Source organism: Rhinopithecus roxellana, chromosome 17 (assembly GCF_007565055.1).
Source record: "Rhinopithecus roxellana isolate Shanxi Qingling chromosome 17, ASM756505v1, whole genome shotgun sequence".
In the NCBI taxonomy this organism is placed as follows: domain Eukaryota; kingdom Metazoa; phylum Chordata; class Mammalia; order Primates; family Cercopithecidae; genus Rhinopithecus; species Rhinopithecus roxellana.
The window spans coordinates 67,882,386-67,905,869 of NC_044565.1; the positions used below are offsets into that span (position 1 = coordinate 67,882,386).

At 48.4% G+C, this 23,484-nt stretch overlaps 1 protein-coding gene across 2 annotated transcripts in view; it reads right to left on the minus strand.

Annotated features, from left to right (window-relative positions):
• KIF3C (kinesin family member 3C) overlaps positions 1-23,484 on the minus strand; it is a 67,485-nt gene that overhangs the window by 27,294 nt on the left and 16,707 nt on the right. For both annotated transcript variants that reach the window (XM_030921670.1, XM_010383019.2), the window contains 2 exons: positions 1,655-1,756; positions 847-969 (listed from right to left, as the gene is read on the minus strand). In XM_030921670.1, the coding sequence (XP_030777530.1) occupies positions 847-969; positions 1,655-1,756 (225 nt within the window). The remainder of the gene's footprint in view (positions 1-846; positions 970-1,654; positions 1,757-23,484) is intronic.

The following is a 23,484-nucleotide window of genomic DNA, read 5'->3' on the forward strand; positions in this document are numbered from 1 at the left end:
CACAGACTTGCTCAAGGTCACACAACCAGCAAATAGAAGAGCCGGAACTGGGACCCAGGGCTCATTTGGAGATCAAGGGCTCATTTGGAGACCGGGCTCAGGGAGCAGGAAGCCTGGAAGAGTTTGGAAGGTGACTCCTCCCACTCCAGTCTCTTCAGGGGCTCTCAAAAGTGGGGTGTGGAGGCAGCATGGCCATCCTGCTGCTCTCCAAAGCCGCTGAGGGCTGGGTCCATGGTAACTGCCTCAGTGGCAGTGCCTCTGTCGGGCCTGCCCCGGGGCAGCCACATCAGCCACCCAAAGGGTCTCCAGGTTTCTCCCAGAATCCAAGCTGGAGCTTTGCTGCTTCCTGCCCTAGACCCTCCTCACATGTACATGTCTTTCCCTTGCCACGGGCTTTGCAGGGTCCTGGTGAGCGGCTATTCTCATCCCTTGACATGTCCTTGAGAGCCTGATGCTCCCTGCCTGAGCTTCCCGGGGTTCCAGTCTCCTCCTCAGCCTCTCTGTATTCCCCCGGCCCTGCTCCAGGCCCAGCTATCCCAACTGTGACTCACTGGTGACACTGAATGGGGAAATCACCCAGGACCATAAGGATCGTAACCCTGGATACTGCAAGTGACAGAGTTTGCAGCCTGTCACAGCCCACCCTGGCCCAGGAGAAAAGGCTCTACTCCACCCCCAGCCCCCGCCTCCTGCCTCCCCCTGCTATTCACTCCCAAGGCCCAAGCCATGTCACTCAAGGGTTCAGCAGTTCCAGCCAAATGGGGAGGAGTCCCTGAAGCAGACACCCTTGGGCGGAGACTGCTGGGCCTCCAGCACACCTTGACCGGTCCTACTGCAGCGTCTCACCTTCTTGAGTTTCTTGGTTTTGACCTCCACCTCCTGCTGCAGGGACGTGTAGGTGCCCCGGAGCTCCATGGTCTCCTCATCCCGGAGCATCATCTCCTGCTGCATCTCCCGCTCACGACGTTTCTAGGCCAAGGACGGGCAGTGTGGCTCAAAGGAGCAGAGCATACCCAGGAGGGCCAAGAACGCTCAGGGGACTGGCTCACTCTCCCTGTGTCAGGACCTGGCTTCACCATGGCCCATGGCCCATGGCCCACATCCACTGCTCCCACTCAATCCTGCAGAGCCCCTGGGAACCCTCTTCTCAGTTCCCAGGGCCATGCCTTTGCCAGGCTCTGCCCCATGAGGATGGAGACTCCAGCCCTAAGAGCTGGCCTACTCCAGGGGTGTTAGTGACATAGATGGAGGCATATCACACTGTCTTCCAAGCTGCCTCACCCTCTCCCCAAGTAGTGTAATGGTTTATTGGTAAGACCAACAAATTGTGGTTCTTGATGATTTAGGGAAACAGTCATACAGTTGGCAAAGAACTCGCACCACCTTGTGGAAAGCCCAGGAATTAGCACCAGGTGGCTTGTGGAGGCTGACGTCATGGAGAGCTATCACGTCCTCTCACCCACCAGCTAGCAGTGCCCCTGCCAGAGGGAAGACCCTGGGCCAGTAGACCTGTGGGACCCAGGGTGGCATGTCTGAGATTCTCAGCACTGTAATTCCAGAGATCCAGAGTCCACCATGGTTTACTGCCCTACACCTCCCAGATATGAGCTGCAGGCCATGCTCTCCAAGGGGACCTGGCACCTGGCGGCCCTACCTGCTCGGCAATCTCCTGCCGCTTCAGTTCCAACATCTTCTGCTGCTCATTGGTGTGATCCATGATGTTCCTGCCCCCGATGAGGAGCTTGCTCTCCATGGCCTGGGGACACAGAGGGGTTGGGAGGTGGGCTTTGCAAAGGGTCCACAACATTGCCAGCTGGAGAGATTTTGCTTCCCTGCTCTGTGGTCCTTCTGGGAGTGGACACAAGATGTGTCCCAGATGGGGCCTTGCGGCTTTCAGGGAGAATGGAGTTTTCCCCTCCAGTGTCTCAGGTCCCAGTGCAAGGCTCTCATTGTCAGCAGGACCACTAGGGAGGCAGAGAGGGTGCCCCTCGGGGATCTAGGGCACCTGATCTGTTTGCTTTGGATACACAGGAAAGGTTCGTTCACCAGGGCTAGGAGGAGGATGGGGATGGCAACCTAATCCTGGCAACCAGGACTCAGCTGGTGTTGAGGATTGGGAAAGATAAGATACAGTCACCACGCAGCCCAGCCCTTAGCTAACTGGCTTCCAACTCAGGAAGACAGCTCTCAACACAGGCAGCAGGAAAGGGTCTAAATCTTCAGCTGATGTGGAAAGCAGAAGAAAAGCCAAAGAGAGCAGACTGCACAGCAAGAAGGAACAGCACGGGCCCAGCACAGCAGGAGCTTTGGAGAAGGCCAGGAAGACTTGGTTCTGCCCACTTACCTCAAGGCTTTGGGCAAATTATTCCCTTCAGGGCTGTCATCTACAATACTGGAACACTGCCTATGTTCCAGGATGGCTGGCAAACATTTGCTGAGCACTAAGTATCTGTTAGATACTGAGTTAAGCCTTTAACACCATGGTTTCCATCCTCCCCTAAGAGGGGCTATTCCCCTCCCCATTTAACAAATGAAGACATTGAGAATGACCAGCCTAAGGCCATGCAGCTATTGAGTAGCAAAGAGGAGAGATCTGAACCCCACAACCCCAGCCTCACTCTGCGAAAGCCCCTAGTCAGTGCTTTGGAATCTGAAGCTGAAATAATGTCAGATTTGTGTAAACTGTGACTACATAAAATGTATTTTCAAGAGAGTGCTGTCGGCAGCCTCTCGAAACCTATTCTGGTTTGGGGGGTGCCTGATTTGAAATTTTAGAAAATGAAAATAAAATAAGAAGAAAGTGCTCTCCCAGGGTACCCAGTTGTCCTCTGACTTCATCACGGGCCTCCTGGAAGGTTGAAATCACCTTGAACCAGTGGAAAAAGCTGGCTGCTTTTCCACTGGAATTTTTTTTTCCCCAGTGGAAACAGCTGACCTGCCTGAGGGATCTCAAAGCAGGGGGTGCTGTCAGACTTGGGGAGCAGACCACCTGTAAGAGCCACATCACTGGGAACACAGCCGGACAAAGGTTAACAGTGGCTTTCGGGAGGTCAGGGACTGGGCTGTGTGAGGCTTTGTCATTCAAAGATGCTGAGTGAAGTTGGGGCAGCCAGAGAGGCACGAGCCTCACTCCAGCCCCACATAGCCTCAGAGGCTCAAGGCAGGCCTTGAGCCCTAGAGGCTGTCCATGCTGCCACACTGCAGCTGCCTGTGCTCCTGGTTAATGATCTCCCCACTTACCCCATCGCCTCGTCACAGACCTAAACCCATCCTAGGCCCTCCTTTGCACTCCAGGTCAGCATTTGCAGGACCGTGAGAGGGAAGAATCCCTTACACTGCACCCTCAGCGACTCACCGGCCTCGCCTCATCCCTGCCCTGCCTTTCATCCACTGCATCTGGCCAGTGAGTTAAGGCCATCAAACCAGATCCTCAGTGTGGCTGCCACCACCCCCTCTTTTTCATTCTTACTGATAGCTGCTAACTTCATTGCAGCCCCCACAACTCTCCTAGACCACTGTTGTGGTCTCCCCGCTGCTTCGGTGTCCCCTTCCTCCCCTCCGCCACATGACACCCAGGCAGATCCACTAAAAACACAACTCTGGGCTGGGGACGGTGGCTCACGCCGGTAATTCTAGCACTTTGGGAAGCTGAGGGGGGTGGATCACTTGAGGTCAGGAGTTCAAGACCAGCCTGGCCCAAATGGTGAAACCCCAGCTCTGCTAAAAATACAAAAATTAGCTGGGTGTGGTGGTGCGCACCTGTATTCCCAGCTACTCAGCAGCTACTCAGGAGGCTGAGGTAGAAGAATCACTTGAATTCGGAAGACAGAGGCTGCAGTGAGCCGAGATTGCACCACTATACTCCAGCCTGGGCGACAGAGTGAGACTTCATCACAATAAAAAAAAAAACGCACAACTGTGAATGGTTGCTGCACGGCTTCAAACTACTGAATGGACCTCCATTCCTTGCAGGATGAAATCCAAGGCTGGCTGCAGTGACAGGCCCCGGGAGCTGGCCTGGCCTCCCGGGTTCCTCTCACCACTCATGCTCCGAGTGTGCTCTGCTCCCCAGCCTCACCAAAAGAATTCCAGCTCCCTGAGGGCCCAGCACGGTGGCTCACACCTGTAATCCCAGCACTTTGGGAGGCCAAGGTGGGCAGATCACCTGAGGTCGGGAGTTCGAGACCAGCCTGACCAACATGGAGAACCCTCATCTCTACAAAAATACAAAATTAGCTGGGCGTGGTAGCACATGCCTGTAATCCAAGCTACTTGGGAGGCTGAGGCAGGAGAATTGCTTGAACCCGGGAGGCGGAGGTTGCAGTGAGCCGAGATCACGTCATTGTGCTCCAACCTGGGCAACAAGAGCAAAACTCCGTCTCAAAAAAGAAAACAAGAATTCCAGCTCCCTCAATGTGCAGTGGCATTTCACAAGCTCCTGGGTTCCTCCTCCCACTCCACATCTCACTCAAAAACTGCTACTTATTCTGCAAGGCACACTTTGACCATTGGGAAATTTTCCCTGATCCCCTCGAAATTGCTCTTTCGAGCCCCCTCAGTAACCAGGCCATATTCCTACTATTTCTCATAATAGAATCATTATTCGTTTATCTGCTGTCTCCCCTGTGAGCTCCGTCAGGGCAGCAGTCATATCTTACTCATATCTCAGAGCTCAGTGCTTGGCAGATAACAAGTGCTAAAATACGTATTAGATGAACCAAACAGAATCCTTGGGGGTTGTCCCAGAGCGGGTTCTGGGTCCCTTCCTTGGGCTCTCTCTCTCTTTTTTTTTTTTTTTTTTTTTTTTTGACAGAGTCTCGCTCTGTCGCCCAGGCTGGAGTGCATTGGTGCGATCTCACCTCACTGCAACCTTCACCTCCCAGGTTCAAGCGATTCTCCTGCCTTAGCCTCCCACATAGCTGAGACTACAGGCGTGTGCCACCACGCCCAGCTAATTTTTGTATTTTTAGTAGAGACGGGGTTTTGCCATGTTGGCCAGGCTGGTCTCGAACTCCTGACCTCAAGTGATCCGCCCGCCTCGGCCTCCAAAAGCGCTGGGATTACAGGCGTGAGCCACTGCACCCGGCCACCCGGGGCTCTCTTTATCCCAGTTTCTCCTCCTCCCATTCATCAATCCACACTCACTGTCACGGGCCCGATCATCTGGGGAACCTGGCAGGAAGGGTGGGGTGGGCGTGAGAGAAAAGAGAAGCAGCACATGGAGGAGGTCCCTACTGTTGTGGACCATGGATACCTGATCCCGTGACGCTGGGTCGCAGGTCTTCAGGAGCCTGCTGTCTGGCCTGGGCTCCGAATCTGGGATACACGTGTCCATTTCAACCCTAAGACCTTTCACTTCCCCAGCATTTTATGTGACTCTAGCATTCTTTATTCTTTGACACCTAATCAAAAGACACTTGTTCTCAAATTTCGCTGCATGTTAGAATCACCTGGGGAGCTTTTTTAAAATTCCAGAGCCAGGTGTGGTGGCTCATGCCTGTGGTCCCAGTTGTTTGGAGGCTGAGGCTGGAGGATTGCTTGAGCCAGGGGTTCAAGATCAGCTTGGGCAACATAGCAATGCCCTATCTCAAAAATAAATAAGCAAATCAAACAAGAAATTCAGACCTAGTGAATCAAGATCCATATTGTACTGAGATTCCCAGGTAATTTGGATGCACATGAATGTCTGAAAAGGACTGCTGTAAGGGGCATGCATACTATTAGCACTATCATTTTTCCAGTGAAAGCCCACAGAGGTGATGTAACCCATCCAAGTTCACATCATGGCCCCCTCAGTAACCAGGCCATATTCCTACCATTTCTCATAATAGAATTATTATTCATTTACATGCTATCTTGCCTGTAAGCTCCCTCAGGACAGCAATCATATCTTACTCATATCTCAGGGTCCCTGGATTTAGCACAGTGCTTGGCAGATAACTATCTGTGAGCTTTCACTGGAAAATATGATAGTTATATGCCTCTCATTAAATTTAAATGGAGATTCAGCTGAGCAGGATGGCTTATGCCTGTAATTGCAGCACATTAGGAGGCTGAAGTGGGCAGATCCCTTGAGTCCAGGAGTTCAAGACCAGCCCAAGCAACATGGCAAAACCCGTCTCTATAAAAAATATAAAAATGGGGCCGGGCGCGGTGGCTCAAGCCTGTAATACCAGCACTTTGGGAGGCTGAGATGGGCGGATCACAAGGTCAGGAGATCGAGACCATCCTGGCTAACACGGTGAAACCCCGTCTCTACTAAAAAATGCAAAAAAAAAAAAAAAAAAAAAAAAACTAGCCGGGCGAGGTGGCGGGCGTCTGTAGTCCCAGCTACTCGGGAGGCTGAGGCAGGAGAATGGCGTAAACCCGGGAGGCGGAGCTTGCAGTGAGCTGAGATCCGGCCACTGCGCTCCAGCCTGGGCGACAGAGCAAGACTCCGTCTCAAAAAAAAAAAAAAAATATATATATATATATATATATAAATGGGTCAGGCACGGTGGTGTGGGCCTGTGGTCCCAGCTACTCGGAAGGCTGTGGCAGGAGGATCACTTGAGCCTGGGAGGTTGAGGCTTCAGTGAGTTGAGATCACGCCACTGTACTTTAGCTTGGGCGACAGTGAGACCCTGTCTCAAAAAAAGAAAGAATTAAAAACAAAAAACTTAAATGGAGACCCGGCCCAGGCCTGCCTGGCTCCAAAGTCCAAGCTCTTTCTATTGCAGGGGCTGTGGTGACTCCTTTAGGAAGCAGAACCTGCTAAAGGAAAGCAACATGTTTCCGGCAAAAGGAAATGGTGTCTGACTAATCTCCGAGAGTTCTTTCAGAATGGGACGGAATGGGTTATCACAGCACATGGGGAAGCCAGTGACCAGAACCCTGGAGGCTAAAGCGCTCCTGGTAAGGCTGCACATCAGAGGTTATTCAAAGTTACATGGGAAGTGAGAAGATGGAGAAAGGGGAAGTGAACTAGGGAGAGGAAACAGAAATAAACAGGTATTTCTCTGGATGGAAAGGCGCTCAAGTGTGAAACAACAGGACTAATCTCTGAAGCTGTGCAAGAAGGAATGCGTGGGTGAAATACCCAACTTCACAGACACCCCCAAGTCCTCCTAGGTGGTAAAGTACAAGAGAATTTCTAGCCTATGTGAGCTGACAAAAAATGGCAGATGAGCCATTTTGTTGTTGTCAATTACAATTTTACATTTTGGGGAAAAGGAATCCTAACTCTACTAATGAAATGATAGCCATGGGCAATCAGTTATAAGCCCTAAAAAGGGGAGGAGGAGGAGGAGTAACACTCCATTGTTCCCAGAAGACACTGGCTGAATATGCTGCCACAGCTAAAAAGTCAGTAGCATCTGCCCAGGCACCATCATGAAGGCTTTTTGGAAACAAAACATTATACCCTCATATAAAACCATGATGCAGCTCAATAGGGAGTACTGTGTGTAGTTCTCTTACTGCATCTCCAGAGACATAAAGGAGAGAGAAGATCAAGAGAAGGGAGGCTTAGGCCGGGTGCAGTGGCTCAAGCCTGTGATCCCAGCACTCTGGGAGGCTGAGGCAGGCGGATCACGAGGTCTGGAGTTCGAGATCAGCCTGGCCAACATGGTGAAACCCCATCTCTACTAAAAATACAAAAATTAGCTGGGCGTGGTGGTGCACACCTGTAGTCCCAACTACTCGGGAGGCTGAGAATCCCTTGAACTCAGGAAGCGGAGGCTGGAGTGAGCCAAGATTGCACCACTGCACTCCAGCCTGGGCAACAGAGCAAGACTCTGTCTGAAAAAAAAAAAAAAAAAAAAAAAGAGAAGGACGGCTGAAGCCATCCCAGGGCTATTATAAGAGACTTTAAAATACAGAACTCGGCTGGGTGTGGTGGCTCATGCCTGTAATCCCAGCACTTTGGGAGGCAAAGGCGGGTAGATCACCTGAGGTCAGGAGTTCGAGACCAGCTTGACCAACATGGTGAAACCCCATCTCTACTAAAAATACAACAATTAGCTGGGTGTGGTGTCACATGCCTGGAATCCTAGCTACTCGGGAGGCTGAGGCAGGAGAATCACTTGAACCCGAGGCAGAGGTTGCAGTGAGCTGAGATCATGCCACTGTACTCCTGCCTGGGTGACAGAGTGAGACTCTGTCTCAAAAAAAATAAAAAATAAAAAAGGACTCTTTGTTCTGAAAAGACAAAGAAAAGTTAAGAAGATAAGTCTGGAAATGAAACAATCAAAACTGGGGGTGAAAAGGAAAGATCCAGGCTTTTCCGATCCATCTTGGCACGTAGAATAAGAGCTCACGCCTTGAGGTTTGACAGCAGCAGTGTTTAGGACAAATGAAAGGGAGTTTTACTATTTATAGAAGGTAATACATTTACGAAATTTGTTACTTCAAGAGTTAACCCTGGAGTAAATACTTACCAGTCTATTAAAGAATTCTGGGGACACGTTTTTAACCCTTTATTGTCTTTCTCTCCTTCCAGAAAAAAATAATTGCACAAACATCAAAATCATCATAGAAATAAAATGAGAAACGTCACATATTCCCTACCATGGCTACTTGGTTTCTTTCATTTTCCCTTTTTTTTTTTTTTTGTTTGTGTTTTTTTTGTTTTTCTGAGACAGAGTTTCACTCTTGTTGCCCAGGCTGGAGTGCAATGGCGTGATCTCAGCTCACCACAACCTCTATCTCCTGGGTTCAAGTGATTTTTCCTGCCTCAGCCTCCCGAGTAGCTGGGATTACAGGTGCGCACCACCACACCTGGCTAATTTTGTATTTTGTAGAGACGGGATTTCACCATGTTGGTCAGGCTGGTCTCCAACCCGACCTCACGTGCTCTGCCCACCTCAGCCTCCCAAAGTGCTGGGATTACAGGCATGAGCCACTGCACCCAGCCCCTTTTTCACCTCTATGGACATATTATAAACACAAGTTTATGTCTTGCTATTTTCAATTTACCTAACATATGTATACACACACACACACACGTATGTAGATACACATGTATATGTATATATACGTATATGTACACGTATATATAAGTATATAGATACACATGTATGTATACGTATATATGTGTGTATACATGTGTATGTGTGTGTGTGTATATATATTATTTATATATATATATATTTTTTTTTTTTTTGGAGACAGAGCCTTACTCTGTCACCCAGGCTGGAGTGCAGTGGTGCAGTCTCAGCTCACTGAAACCTCCCGCCTCCTAGGTTCAAATGATTCTCCTGCCTCGGCCTCCTGAGTAGCTGGGACCACAGGCACCCGCCACCATGCCTGGCTAATTTTTATATTTTATTGTAGAGACAGGGTTTTGCCATGTTGCCCAGGCTGGTCTTGAACTGCTGGACTCAAGGGATCCACCTGCCTCGGCCTCTCAAAGTGCTGTGATTACAGGTGTGAGCTGCCACTCCCAGCCTAATTTTTTGCTTTTTTAGGTAACTTCCTTTTTTTTTTTTTTTTTGAGACGGAGTCTTGCTCTGTCGCCCAGGCTGGAGTGCAGTGGCCGGATCTCAGCTCACTGCAAGCTCCGCCTCCCAGGTTCACGCCATTCTCCTGCCTCAGCCTCCCGAGTAGCTGGGACTACAGGAGCCCGCCACCTCGCCCGGCTAGTTTTTTGTATTTTTTAGTAGAGACGGGGTTTCACCATGTTAGCCAGGATGGTCTCGATCTCCTGACCTTGTGATCCACCCATCTCAGCCTCCCAAAGTGCTGGGATTACAGGCTTGAGCCACCGCGCCCGGCCAGGTAACTTTCTTAGAAAGAAATTCCAGAAGAGGACAAAGGGTTATAAACATTTTGTATATCTTGAAACATATTGTCAGTTATCATTCTAATGACTTAAACTACTGCCAGCAGTAAATAATGGAACCATTTTTATTACAGCATCATAGGCATGAAATATTATTATTATTATTATTATTATTATTATTATTATTATTTGAGGCAGAGTCTCACTTCGTTGCCCAGGCTAGAGTGCAGTGGTGCGATCTTGGCTCACTGCAACCTCAGCCTCCTGGGTTCAAGCAATTATCCAGCCTCAGCCTCCTGAGTAGCTGGGATTACAGACATGTACTACTACACCTGGCTAACTTTTGTATTTTTAGTATAGATGGGGTTTCACCATGTTGGCCAGGCTGGTCTCAAACCCGTGACCTTGTGATCTGTCCACCTTAGCCTCCCAAAGTGCTGGGATTACAGGTGTGAGCCACCACGCCTGGGTCCGCATGAAGTATTATTATTATTTTATTTTTATTTTTATTTATTTATTTATTTTGAGACGAAGTCTTGCTCTGTCACCCAGACTGGAGTGCAGTGGCGCAATCTCGGCTCACTGCAAGCTCCACCTCCCGGGTTCACGCCATTCTCCTGCCTCAGCCTCCAGAATAGCTGGGACTATAGGTGCCCGCCACCTCGCCTGGCTAATTTTTTTGTATTTTTTTAGTGGAGATAGGGTTTCACCGTGTTAGCCAGGATGGTCTCAATCTCCTGACCTCATGATCGTTCGCCTCAGCCTCCCAAAGTGCTGGGATTACAGGCATGAGCCACCGCGCCCGGCCATGAAGTATTATTATTTTTAAAATTTGTTATGGCTAGGCACAGTGGCTCACACCTGTAATCCCAACACTTTCAGAGACCGAGGCAGGTGGATTGTTTGAGGCCAGGAGTTCGAGACTAGCCTGGCCAACATGGCAAAATCTCATCTCTACTAAAAAAACAGAAATTAGCTGGGCATGGTGGCGCGCACCTGTAATCCCAGCTACTCAGCAGGCTGAGGCACAAGAATCGCCGGAGGTTGCAGTGCACCGAGATCGTACCACTGTACTTCAGCCTGGGCCATAGAGCAAGACTCTATCTTTAAAAATAAAATAAATAAAATTAAAAAAAAAACATTTGTTATAATAATAGATACAAAATCGAGCCTCTGCGTTCATTTTATATTCTCCATACTTTTAAGGTGGTCTTGTGGAGGCCTGAGCATTCCTCTCCCAACATACTCTATATTGTGTTTTTAAAATCTTTTTGGTGATTTTTCTTTTTCCATTACAGACAGGGTCTTGCTCTGTTGCCCAGGCTGGAATGCAGTGGCATGATCAGAGTTCACTGCAGCTGCAGCTCCTGGGCTCAAGAGATCTTCCCACCTCAGCCTTCTGACTAGCTGGAACTACAGGCATGTGCCAGCATGCCCGGCTAATTTTTTTGGTGATTTTCAAGTGAAGAGATGGACCTCAGATTCAAAACGAAATTCTTTGTTTATTCAGACCCCACCCTCCCCAGCTACCCACACCTAGGCCTGAGTCCTCCTCACTCAAATGCTACCACCTCACCCTGTTCTTGAAGCCACCTGGACACTATCAGGCATAATTTGAGCTGCCAGTCAGGCCTGGGGTCTGATGTATTAGCCAAGCAAGACTGCTGAGTCCCCAAGTCCCAGCCCTCCTTCCTTCCTCTTCCCCATTACAGGAGGCTCAAGACCAGCTCCTGGGCTGGTTTCTGCTCATCTTTTTCCGGGTTGGATCTCCTCTGTGGACCTAGAACTCTGCTTCACAATCTCTCCTGCAGGCTGGGCCCTGGGCTCCATGAAGAGAATCCTGGACGATAACTAACTGGCCACTGTCACTCCACCCATCTGCCCAATGCCCCTGTGTTTCTCTGCCAGCCCTGCCGGGACCCAGCACAGACGTGGTCTGAATGACAACTAAATTTGCCTTATCAGTCACTGGCCAAGTCTTGCCCACTTGCTCAAACCCACACTCTCAGCCAAGCCTGGCTGACAGACCAGTCTTGTGCTGGGAAGAGGGGGCTGGTTCTGGCATGAAATCTGTGGGTGGGCCTCAGTCCAGGTGCAGGGTCTCTGCTCCCTCCTTCTCCTCAGTCTCAACCCATGCTGTCTGCTTCACTCCCATGCTCAGAAATATGTCACGCATGAGATTCTTTTCTTGGCTTAGAAATATATTTTTTTTTCCTTTTCTTTTTTATTTCCACATTTGTCTGAGGATACCAGTGGCCATCTCCTCCTTTCTCTCAGAGATCTCGAGCCTTTTCTTTTCTTTTCTTTGAGACACAGGATCTTGCTCTGTTGTCCAGGCTGGAGTGCAGTGGTTCTGGACTCAAGAGATCCTCCCACCTAAGCCTCCCAAGTAGCCAGGACTACAGGCGCGTGAGCCACCACACCCGACTAATTTTTTTAGAGATGCTTAACCAGGCCGGGCGCGGTGGCTCAAGCCTGTAATCCCAGCACTTTGGGAGGCCGAGGCGGGCGGATCACGAGGTCAGGAGATCGAGACCATCCTGGCTAACACGGTGAAACCCCGTCTCTACTAAAAAAATACAAAAACTAGCCGGGCGAGGTGGCGGGCGCCTGTAGTCCCAGCTACTCGGGAGGCTGAGGCAGGAGAATGGCGTAAACCCGGGAGGCGGAGCTTGCAGTGAGCTGAGATCCGGCCACTGCACTCCAGCCTGGGTGACAGAGCGAGACTCCGTCTCAAAAAAAAAAAAAAAAAAAAAAAAAGAGATGCTTAACCATCACCTATGAGGGCGGGGAGGGACAGGGATGCCTGAAATCCCTGAGCTCAATTCAGACTAGAATATACCAAGCAGGGGACGTGAGAATGTGGAGTTCCTAGTCCTGAAGAGAAGTTCCCTGAAGCTCTCAGCCATTCTAGTCAATGCTTCTTTTGTAATATTTCAGAGCAAAAGACTACAGGTGGGTGGGCCTGGGGACAGGACTGGGTTTGGTTCTGCTGATTCTAAACAAGCCAGTGTAACTAAAAGGCCAGCAGAGGCTATGGGGGTGGAAAAGACAGGGCTGGGAGCTGCAGGGCACCATGGTCTCATGCTTGAGAGATGGGTATGAAGGGCAGGGTAACCAAGGGGACTTTGGGAATCATCGACCCCAACCCCCATGCTTTATAGATGGGAAACTGAGGCCTAGAGGTGGAGTCCTCGAAGCCTGAGTCTCCTAATTAAGGACTCTTTGTCTAGCTGCTGCTCTTTTTTTTTTTTTTTTTGAGACAGAGTCTCATTTTGTCAGCCAGGCTAGAGTGCAGGTGCATAATCTCGGCTCACTGCAACCTCTGCCTCCCAGATTCAAGCCATTCTCCTGCCTCAGCCTCCTAAGTAACTGGAACTACAGGTGCCTGCCACCGCGCCCAGTTAGTTTTTGCATTTTTAGTACAGATGGGGTTTCACCATGTTGGCCAGGCTGCTCTTGAACTCCTGACCTTAAGCAATCCGCCCACCTCAGCCTCCCAAAGTGCTGAGATTACAGGTGTGAGCCACCGTGCCCCACCTATCTAGCTGCTCTTATATTGACTATGTGCTTTCCAAATAACTTTCCAATTTGATTAGAGCCCTGATTCCAGGTATCAGAGGCAGGTCAGCTGCTGTGACAACAGCCAGGTCACTACAGGGACAATGCCAGCTTGTAGACACAGCTGGGGGTACTCAGAGGCTCACCTTTAACTATTCCAAGAGCAAATGGAGTGCAAAACCAGAGCGGGGACAAAGGGGGCCCCGGTACTCATAAAGCACTGACGTGGAAAGCTAGAATGGAGATAGTCAGGCCCAGCCAGCCACTCTTCTGGGAAGATAGCATCAAGTATGATTTTACCAGGACAGATAAGCCAAACAGGCTCTGCCCTGCCACTGCCACCTATCTGTGACATTCTGCAGGAGACAGGAGTCTCAGATGCAACTGGCCATGTGCCTCGACTGGGTTAACTCCTTTTTACCTTAATCGTCCTATTTAATGCTCACAAAAACTTATGAGATAACGGTTATGATCCCCATTTGACATAAAGGAAAACTAAGGCCCAGACAGGCAAAGTGATTTGCTCAAGGTTTGGAGCCAGTAAATGGCAGAGTGATATTTGACCACTACTGCCCTAACTCCAAGTCCAATGTCCTATTCTCTGTTCCATGGCTTTCTTCCAGGTTCAGACAGGAAAGCACCTTGGAGAGAAGCAGCATTTGGTATTTGTACCTTTGCCAACTCAGGAACCATCAGGAAAGCTCAGAGCCTCCTTGCTTTCTCTTTTGGCTGAAATAGGCAGGGCTCTGCTGCTGCTGCTTCTGCCTGTGTGACTCTTATGGGGGTCTTTGAGATAAGTGGATTAGAGCTCTTAACTGTGTGCTGGCAGGGAGGCTGTCAGGATCCTAGAGTCCCAGAGAGAGGCTAGAAACTCTGGAAGAATGTTCGTGGGAAGTGTCCCTGCACAAGTTCCATGGTGGAATGACATAAAGAGTGGCTGGGTGTGGGAGTCAGGGTGCTCCAGTCCTGCTACACACTCTGCCACTCTCTTTGCTACAAAATCTAGCTCTTCAGCCCTCTGGACTTCCACTTCCTCATCTGTAAAATGGGGAGAATACCTGCTACCTTTCAGGCCTCGGGTAAGAACAGCAAGTTGGGCTGGGTGCAGTGGCTCACGCCTGTAATCCCAGCACTTTGGGAGGCTGAAGCAGGCAGATTACTTGAGCCCAGGAGTTTAAGACCAGCCTGGGCAACATAATGAGACCCCATCTCTATAAAAAATTTATTTTAAAAATTAGCCAGGCATGGTGTCGTGCGCCTGTAGTCCCACCTCTGTAATCCCATCTACTTGGGAAGCTGAGGTGAAAGGATTCCTCGAGCCCAGGAGGTTGAGACTGTAGTGAGCTGAGATTGCACCACTGCAATCCTGCCTGGGTGACAGAGTGAGACCTTGTCTCAAAAAACAAAACAAAAAACAGAAATAAAACAAAACAACCAGCGAGTTTGAGAGTAGGTGTGAAAGTGCTTGGTCAGTGATAAAGTACACCCAAACGTTAGTCGTTCCTCGCTGTTTTGGTATCTGATTGGTATTTTACCCACCACTTGCCACAAAGAGCAAAAAACAAAACAACAATCTCAACAGACCCTGCTTCCATCTCTTAGAAAATACAGCCACCCCTACCTTCACAGACCTGCTTCTCCTTTTCCAGCTCCCTGATTGTACATCGTGAGGAGTCAGCAGTGAGAGAAGAAGAAATGAAAGAGACAATGGGGAGGGGATGAAGAGGACCATTTTCAGATGAATAATGCTATTTTCAATGATTTCCTGCCCTGGGGGACAAAGGTCAGGAGACTGAGTGTGAATCTTCTCCTTGGATGGCTCAAAACACAATAAAAATGACAAACGGTTCAAGTGCTAGGAATTTCCTTATTAAGAAGAAAGAACAATTTGAGATCAGGAAAATATTGGCCAAGGGATGAGGTGAGCTGGACTGCAGTCTTGTACTGGACAAGGCAGGGATGCCCAGAGTGCTTCAGCTCACCTTGAAGAAAAGCAGGAAGGAAACTAATCAGCCCTTTTGCTTTAGTGAGAAAACCACGAGCCCCTCAGATCAATGCTTATCTTCACCTTTCCACCCTATTTCCCTCGCTTATTTGTGGCTTTCTAGAGGTTTTCTCTTGAGCAAATACAGACAACAGAATGTTCCAGTGTCAGAACTGGATGAACCTAAGGATGTATATAGTGTAGTGTGAGCAATTTACAGATGAGGTGCAGGGCCCAGAGGGGTTAGGTTAGTGGTCCTCGGTCATACAGCCTCTAGGATCCCAGTCAAGGCTGGGTCATTCCTCTCTGTCCTTCACTGTCCTTCGTTCAGGCTGGTTTCTAACACTGGCCTGCTTCCAAGGTGAGTCAGCAAATGGTACAGAAAGCAAGGAATCATCTTTTTTTTTTTTTTTTTTTTTTGAGACGGAGTCTTGCTCTGTCACCCAGGCTGGAGTAGAGTGGCATGATCTCGGCTCACCGCAACCTCCGCCTTCCGGGTTCAAGCGATTCTCCTGCCTCGGCCTCCTGAGTAGCTAGAATTACAGGCGTGTGCCACCACACCCAGATAATTTCTGCATTTTTAGTAGAGACGGGGTTTCACCATGTTGGTCAGGCTGGTCTTGAACTCCTGACCTTGTGATCCGCCTGCCTCGGCCTCCCGAAGTGCTGGGATTCCAGGCGTGAGCCCCCGCGCCTGGTCAGGAATCATCTATTGGTCATTCCTTACAGCTTATGGGAGGGAAAGTGACTTGTCCAAGGTCACAGAATTACCAATAACTGAGTATAACTCAGCATTATTATCAACCCTGGATTTTCCTCAATTATTCATTACCTTTAAGCAAATCTTCCAACTAGGCATTAACATATATATTTTACATTTCCCCCCATCTTTTTTTAAACCATAGAACCCTGACAAAGCGCTTTTTCCTTTAAAAAATTCAGATTAGTTTTTGTTTAATTTTTTTAAAGTGGGTGATGGGTGCACCAAAATCTCAGAAATCACCACTAAAGAACTTATCCATGTAACTAAAAACCACCTGTTCCCCCCAAAACTACTGAAAAAATAAAAAATAAAAATAAAGTCCCAGATGATTTTTTTAAAGTATTATATGCTTATTGTGAAAAATAAAATAAAAAGGTATAAAGTGAAAAATAAAAATTCTCCTCCATATTAAAATCTCTAGCAATAACCATTATTGCGAGTTCTTATGATTCCTTCCAGAAATTTAAAGAATTTAAAGATGAAGTTAACTATATCTACTGATTTATGTCCTTGGCCATGGTTACTTAAAAAGATTTGTTGGGCTTTTGTTTTTTTTGAGACAGAGTCTCACTCTATCGCCCAGGCAAGTGCAGTAGCATGATCTTGGCTCACTGCAGCCTCTGCCTCCTGGATTCAAGTGATTCTCCTGCCTCAGCCTCTGGAGTAGCTGGGACTAAGGCACATGCCACCATGCCCAGCTAATTTTTGTATTTTGGGTAGAGATGGGGTTTCGCCATGTTGGCCAAGATAGTCTTGAATGTCTGGCCTCAAGTGATCTGCCCACCTTGGCCTCCCAAAGTGCTGGGATTACAGGTGTGAGCCACTGCACCCGGCCAAAGATTTGTTGATTACAAGAGTGAATGGTGCTGGGCTGAGGTTAGAAGGTGGGGATTTGCGTCATATAGAAGGACAAAGATGAGTTAAATATCTCAGGAGACAAGAGTTCCCACTGGGGCTTATTAGTCAGGGATCTGGCATAATCCTTCCTGTCTAAGCTGGCATTACAGTGTGGAAGGGGAGTCAGGCAGACATGGGCTCATAACTCTGGCCCCACCACTTTCTAGGTGTGCAATCCTGGAATGTTCATTCTTTAATGTGCCTCAGTTTCCTCACTGGTCAGATGAAGATTCATGCTACTGTGAGGATGAAGCAAAATGATACACATAATGAACACATCGGGCCAGGCGCGGTGGCTCATGCCTGTAATCCCAACACTTTGGGAGGCCAAGGCAGGCTGATCACCTGAGATCACTGAGTTTGACACCAGTCTGGTCAACCTGGCAAAACCTCATCTCTACTAAAAATACAAAAATTAGCCAGGTGTGGCGGTGGGCACCTGTAATCCCAGCTACTTGGGAGGCTGAGATAGGAGAATCGGTTTAACCCAGGAGGTGGAGGTTGCAGTGAGCCGAGATCGCACCATCACACTCCAGCCTGGGAAACAAGAGTGAAACTGTCTCACACACACACACACGCACACACACACAAAAACACATCAGAGTGGTTGGCATTAAGCATGCATGGAAGAAATGGTAGCTATCATTATTACCATCACTGTTGTTATTTTTCTGCTGGCCCACCTGAAGAAAGAAGAAAGCCTGCATGTACATTAGCTAGTGCTATAGTAATAGCTCAGCCCGGCGGGGTGCGGTGGCTCATGCCTGTAATCCTAGCACTTTGGAAAGCCGAGGTGGGTGGATCACAAGGTCAGGAGATCGATACCATCCTGGCTAACACAGTGAAACACCATCTCTACTAAAAATACAAAAAATTGGCCGGGCATGGTGACAGACGCCTGTAGTCCCAGCTACCCAGGAGGCTAAGACAGGAGAATGGCGTGAACCCGGGAGGCGGAGCTTGCAGTGAGCTGAGATCGCGCCACTGCACTCCAGCTTGGGTGATAGAGCAAGACTCTGTCTCAAAAAAAATTAGCCGGGCATGGTGGCGGACACCTGTAGTCCCAGCTACTCAGGAGGCTGAGGCAGGGGAATCGCTTGAACCCGGGAGGCAGAGCTTACAGTGAGCTGAGATCACTCCAGCCTGGTGACAGAGCAAGATTACATCTCAAAAAAAAAAAAAAAAAAAAGAAAGAAAGAAAAAAGAAATAGCTCATCCCAGGGCCTGGGACTCTTCTGTTGAGTATATCTGAGAGGAACATGAGACAACTAGAAAGTAATTTTTTAGTATGAGGTGGAGTTAATGCCCAAGAATTTCTCAGGATATTAAAAATTCTAGATATACCAAACTGCAAGTATGGGTGTCCTATAAGGTCTGAGCATGAGGGTGTGCCTTGTACAGCCTCTACAGCTGCAGAGCTGGAACTGTGGAAAGAGAGACCATTTTGTTTTATTTTCCTTTTTTTGAGTTGGGGTCTTGCTCTGTTGTCCAGGCTGGAGTGCAGTGGCAAGATCAAGGCTCACTGAAACCTTGAACTCCTGGGCTCAAGCCATCCTTCCAGGTCAGCCTCCTGAGTAGCGAGGACTACAGATGTGCACTACCATGCCTAGTTTTTTGTTTTTTTTTTTTTTTTTTTACTTTTTTGTAGAGATGGGGTCTGGCTTTGTTATCCAGTCTGGTCTCAAACTACTGGCCTCAAGTGATCCTCCCACCTCAGCCTCCCAACATACTGGAATTTCAGGCATGAGCCACTGCACCTGGGGAAGCACTTTCTTATTCATTCAAACATGCCACTTGGTTCAGCAGCTCCAGAAGAGGTGCCCCAGACTGGCCAGGAGCAGTGGTCTGGCAGAGAAAAGTACCCCTCTCTATCTGAATTCCAGACCTTTCTTCCTAGTCTTCAGAGCACAATGAGAATATTATCACAGCCACTTCATCCAATCTTGTGCTCTGCGGAGGCTGGAAATGACTCAGGGCCATATGATCACACCCTCCTCCAGCCAACACATAGCACGAGAAACCTAACACTAGACCAAAAGGCCTGCTGTGAGCCTCAATGTCACTTGAAGCCCAGAATCTCAGATAGAAATCCATTAGTGTCATATACTTCCCACTAGTCAAATCTTTATGTTACAAAATGCCCCCAGAACTCAACAATTCTGTTAACGGACCACACCCACCAGGGATGAGAAGGAACACAAGACACTGCTCTCACCAACACTAAGAGGTCACGGACTGTGACCTGGATCCACACCCAGCCTGGAGTATGGGTCACTTGTTATCCGAAGGCTTCTTTCAAGGGTCTGATCATACAGAACTGAGCTGATCACGCAGTCCTACAAATCTCAGAGTGTCTGGCATGGGGCTGGTGTCCTTGGGGACATGCAGATGGAACCAGATCAGCTTTGTGGTAGTCTCTGGAGACTGGAGATAGCCCTATTTGAAGACTAACATTAAGATCAGGACAGTGGAATGATACACAGAATTTAACTCTCTCCACTACAGCACTTCCTCTCCCAATCGAGGTTTCTTCTCCCCAAAAACCCTGTCATCCACACCGTTATTTACCTGCTCTCCCTCCTCACCTGTTTCTCTTTCCCCTCTTTATTGTCCCTCCTTTTCTCTCTTGCTTTTCTCCTATTTTCTCTCTCTTTCTCTCTTCTCGTCTTCTCATTGTCTTTGACTCTTCTCTAACTGGTTATGACAGAGAGCTGAAAAACATCCTCTATTACATTATTGTTTGAATTCATACTATATTAAAATTTAAACCTTCTGGTCTTAATTTTCAGAAAGCTAAATATTTTCTATTTTGCTGTTTAAAAAATACCATTTTAAACAATTAAGGGCCTTTAAGAGAAGGGAATTTTGAAGATCATCTGGTTCAATGGCTTTTCTGATACATCAAGCCCTTAGAGCACCATTGACATTCTGTCTCTCCTTGAACACTTCCAGGGATGGGAGCCCATGACTTTATTGGGGCATGATTGATGTGTAAAAAGCTGTACATATTTAGGCTGGGTGCAGTGGCTCACGCCTGTAATCCCAGCACTTTGGGAGGTCAAGGCAGGTGGATCACCTGAGGTCAGGAGCTCGAGACCAGCCTGGACAGCATGGTGAAACCTCATCTCTACTAAAAATACAAAAATTAGCCAGGTGTGATGGCATGCACCTGTAATCCCAGCTACTGGAGAGGCTGAGGCAGGATAATTGCTTGAACCCAGGAGGCAGAGGTTGCAGTGAGCTAAGATCGTCCCACTATACTCCAGCATGGGCGACAGAGTAAGACTTGGTCTCAAAAAAAAAAAAAAAAAAAAAAAAAAAAAAAAGCCTGTACGTATTTAATGTATACAACTCAGTGAATTTGGGGACAGGTATACAACTGTGAAACCATCACCACCATCAGGGCCACCTATTTCTTCTTGAAACAGCCCAATTTTAACTGTTAAAAAGATATTTAAATTAAGCTTAACCTGCTTCCATAATTCCTACTCCCTAGTTACCAGGAACAATCCAGGACACAAAAACAGTGCAATCATCAGAAGGATAGGGAGGCCCATGTTGGTTTCAAAGGAAGGGGGTAGAACAGCTGGCTGCAGGGTTTTCCTATTGGAATAACTGGCTTGGGCAGGTAAGATAGAAGAGATGCATTGCAGTCAGACTCTGAAGGGCCTTGAATGCCAAGCTAAAATGTGATGTGTTTAACATATCAGGAAGGTGGCCAAGTGAAAACATCTATTAGGAGGTTTGACATAGCAATAATAATTATTTACTTAACACTTGTGTGCCAGGAACTGTACAAAGTGCTTTCTGTTCATTATCTTAATTCTTTTTTTTTTTTTTTTTTGACACACAGTCTCACTCTGTCGCCAGGCTGGAGTGCAGTGGTACGATCTCAGCTCACTGCAACCTCCGCCTCCCGGGTCCAAGCGATTCTCCTGCCTCAGCCTCCTGAGCATCTGGGACTACAGGCATGCACCACCAAGCCCACCAAATTTTTGTATTTTTAGTAGAGATGGGGTTTCACCATGTTGTCCAGGCTGGTCTCAATCTCCTGACCTTGTGATCCACCCACCTCGGCCTCCCAAAGGGCTGGGATTACAGGCATGAGCCACAGTGCCTGGTCTTTTTCTTTTTTTTCCTGGAGACAAGGTCTTGCTATGTTGCCCAGACTTGTCTTGAATTCCTGGGCTCAAGTGATCCTCCTGCCTCAGTCTCCCAAAGTGCTGGGATTACAGGCATAGGCCACTGTGCCCGGCCCTTGTTTAATTCTTTCAATAGCACTGTAACAAAGATACTATTACTATCCCATTTTATAGCTAAGGAAACTGGTACTCAGAGGTCTCAGAACTGGTAAGTCACTAAATCCAGACCTGGCTGACTCTGATGCCCATGCCCTGAACACAGCACTTCATATAAGGCCAGCAGAGAGACCAGAGAGGAGACCTCGACCTGGGAGTCATTTACACAGAGGGAGAGAGTATCAAAAATAGGGGCGGGGCTGGGGGTGGTGGCTCACGCCTGTAATCCCAGCACTTTGGGAGGCTAAGGCGGGTGGATCACCTGAGGTCGGGAGTTCGAGACCAGCCTGACCAACATGGAGAAACCCCATCTATACTAAAAATATAAAATTAGCTGGGCATGGTGGTGCATGCCTATAATCCCAGCTACTAGGGAGGCTGAGGCAGGAGAATCGGTTGAACCTGGGAGGCAGAGGTTGTGGTGAGCCAAGATCGCACTATTCCACTCCAGCCTGGTGACTCCATCTCAAAAAAAAAGAAAAGATGAGACCTAACCTCCATTTCCAGTCTAGGACTTGCTTCTTTTTTTTTTTTTTTTTTTTTTTTTTGAGACGGAGTTTCACTCTTGTTGCCCAGGCTGGAGTGCAATGGCGTGATCTTGGCTCACCGCAACCTCCGCCTCCCGGGTTCAAGCGATTCTCCTGCCTCAGCCTCCCAAGTAGCTGGGATTACAGGTGTGAGCCACCACACCCGGCCATAAGGCTTGCTTCTAAACTCCACTGGCCCATCTCCAGCTGCCCACTGGACTCTGTCACCTCAAATGTGACACATCTACAACAGCTCCTATCAGTTTTCTTTTCTTTCCTTTTTGAGACAGGGTTCCAGTGTGTCACACAGGCTGGAGTGCAATGGTGCAATCAAGGCTCATTGCAGCCTCAACCTCCTGGGCTCAAGTGATCCTCCCACTTCGGCCTCCTGAGTAGTGGGGACTACAGGGGCACACCACCATGCCTGGTTAATTTTTTGTATTTTTTGTCAAGACAGAGTTTCTCCATGTTGTCCAGGCTGGTCTGGAACTCCTGGGCTCAAGGAATCTACCCACCTTGGCTTCCCAAAGTGCTGAGATTACAGGTGTGAGCCACCATGCCCAGCCTACTCCTCATTTTTCAGCATCTCCTCAGGAACCAGTTCACAACCTGATATTCCTAATTATTATTATTATTATTATTATTTTTTTGACGGAGTCTCGCTCTGTCACCCAGGCTGGAGTGCAGTGGCCGGATCTCAGCTCACTGCTAGCTCCGCCGCCCAGGTTTACGCCATTCTCCTGCCTCAGCCTCCCGAGTAGCTGGGACTACAGGCGCCCGCCACCTTGCCCGGCTAGTTTTTTTGTATTTTTTAGTAGAGACGAGGTTTCACCGTATTAGCCAGGATGGTCTCGATCTCCTGACCTCGTGATCCGCCCATCTCGGCCTCCCAAAGTGCTGGGATTATAGGCTTGAGCCACCGCGCCCGGCCTCCTAATTATTTTAAGATTAAAAGAGCATCAGATTTTGTGTCAAATCCAGCTGGGTTTACATAGTTTTACTATACCAACCATGTGGCCTTGGGTGAGTTATTTCACCTCAGTGGAGCTCCGTTTTCTCATCTATAAAATGAGAACAAGGACGGCACCTTTCTTGGAGGGTGCTCGTGTGGATGAAACAAGATAATCTGTATACAGTATAGTACTTGGCACAAAGCAAGTGCTCAGTAAATGTCATTATTATTGCTGTTACTGTTGTTGCTCAGGCTTGAAACATTCTCTCTTGCATTGAAGGTTAATCCCCCTGCTGAGGGGTGGGAGAAAGTGGGACCCTCGAAAGGGACAATACAATTTCAACACAGTCCGCATTCCTCCTCATGACCGCATCCCTCTGGCTTCTGGGGCTGCTTCTGCAGGTTCTCTTTTCTACATTCACCACAGAGAGAGTGGGCTCCAGCCAAGACCCCCAGCTCTTCTCCCTCCAGACTTACTTATTGGGGATCACATCTGATGCTGTTGTTTCTACTTGTCTTCAATTTGTGCCTGCATTCTGTATCATCTGTACACCAACACTCTTTTTTCTCTTTAAGTAGCTAAAATCAAAGTTTTAGGAATCATCTAGTCCAACTCCTCAAAAAAATCAACTTTAAGCCAGATACAGTGGCTCACACCTGTAATCCCAGCACTTTGGAAGGCCAAGGCAGGGAAACCACGAGGTCAGGAGATCGAGACCAGCCTGGCCAACATAGTGAAACC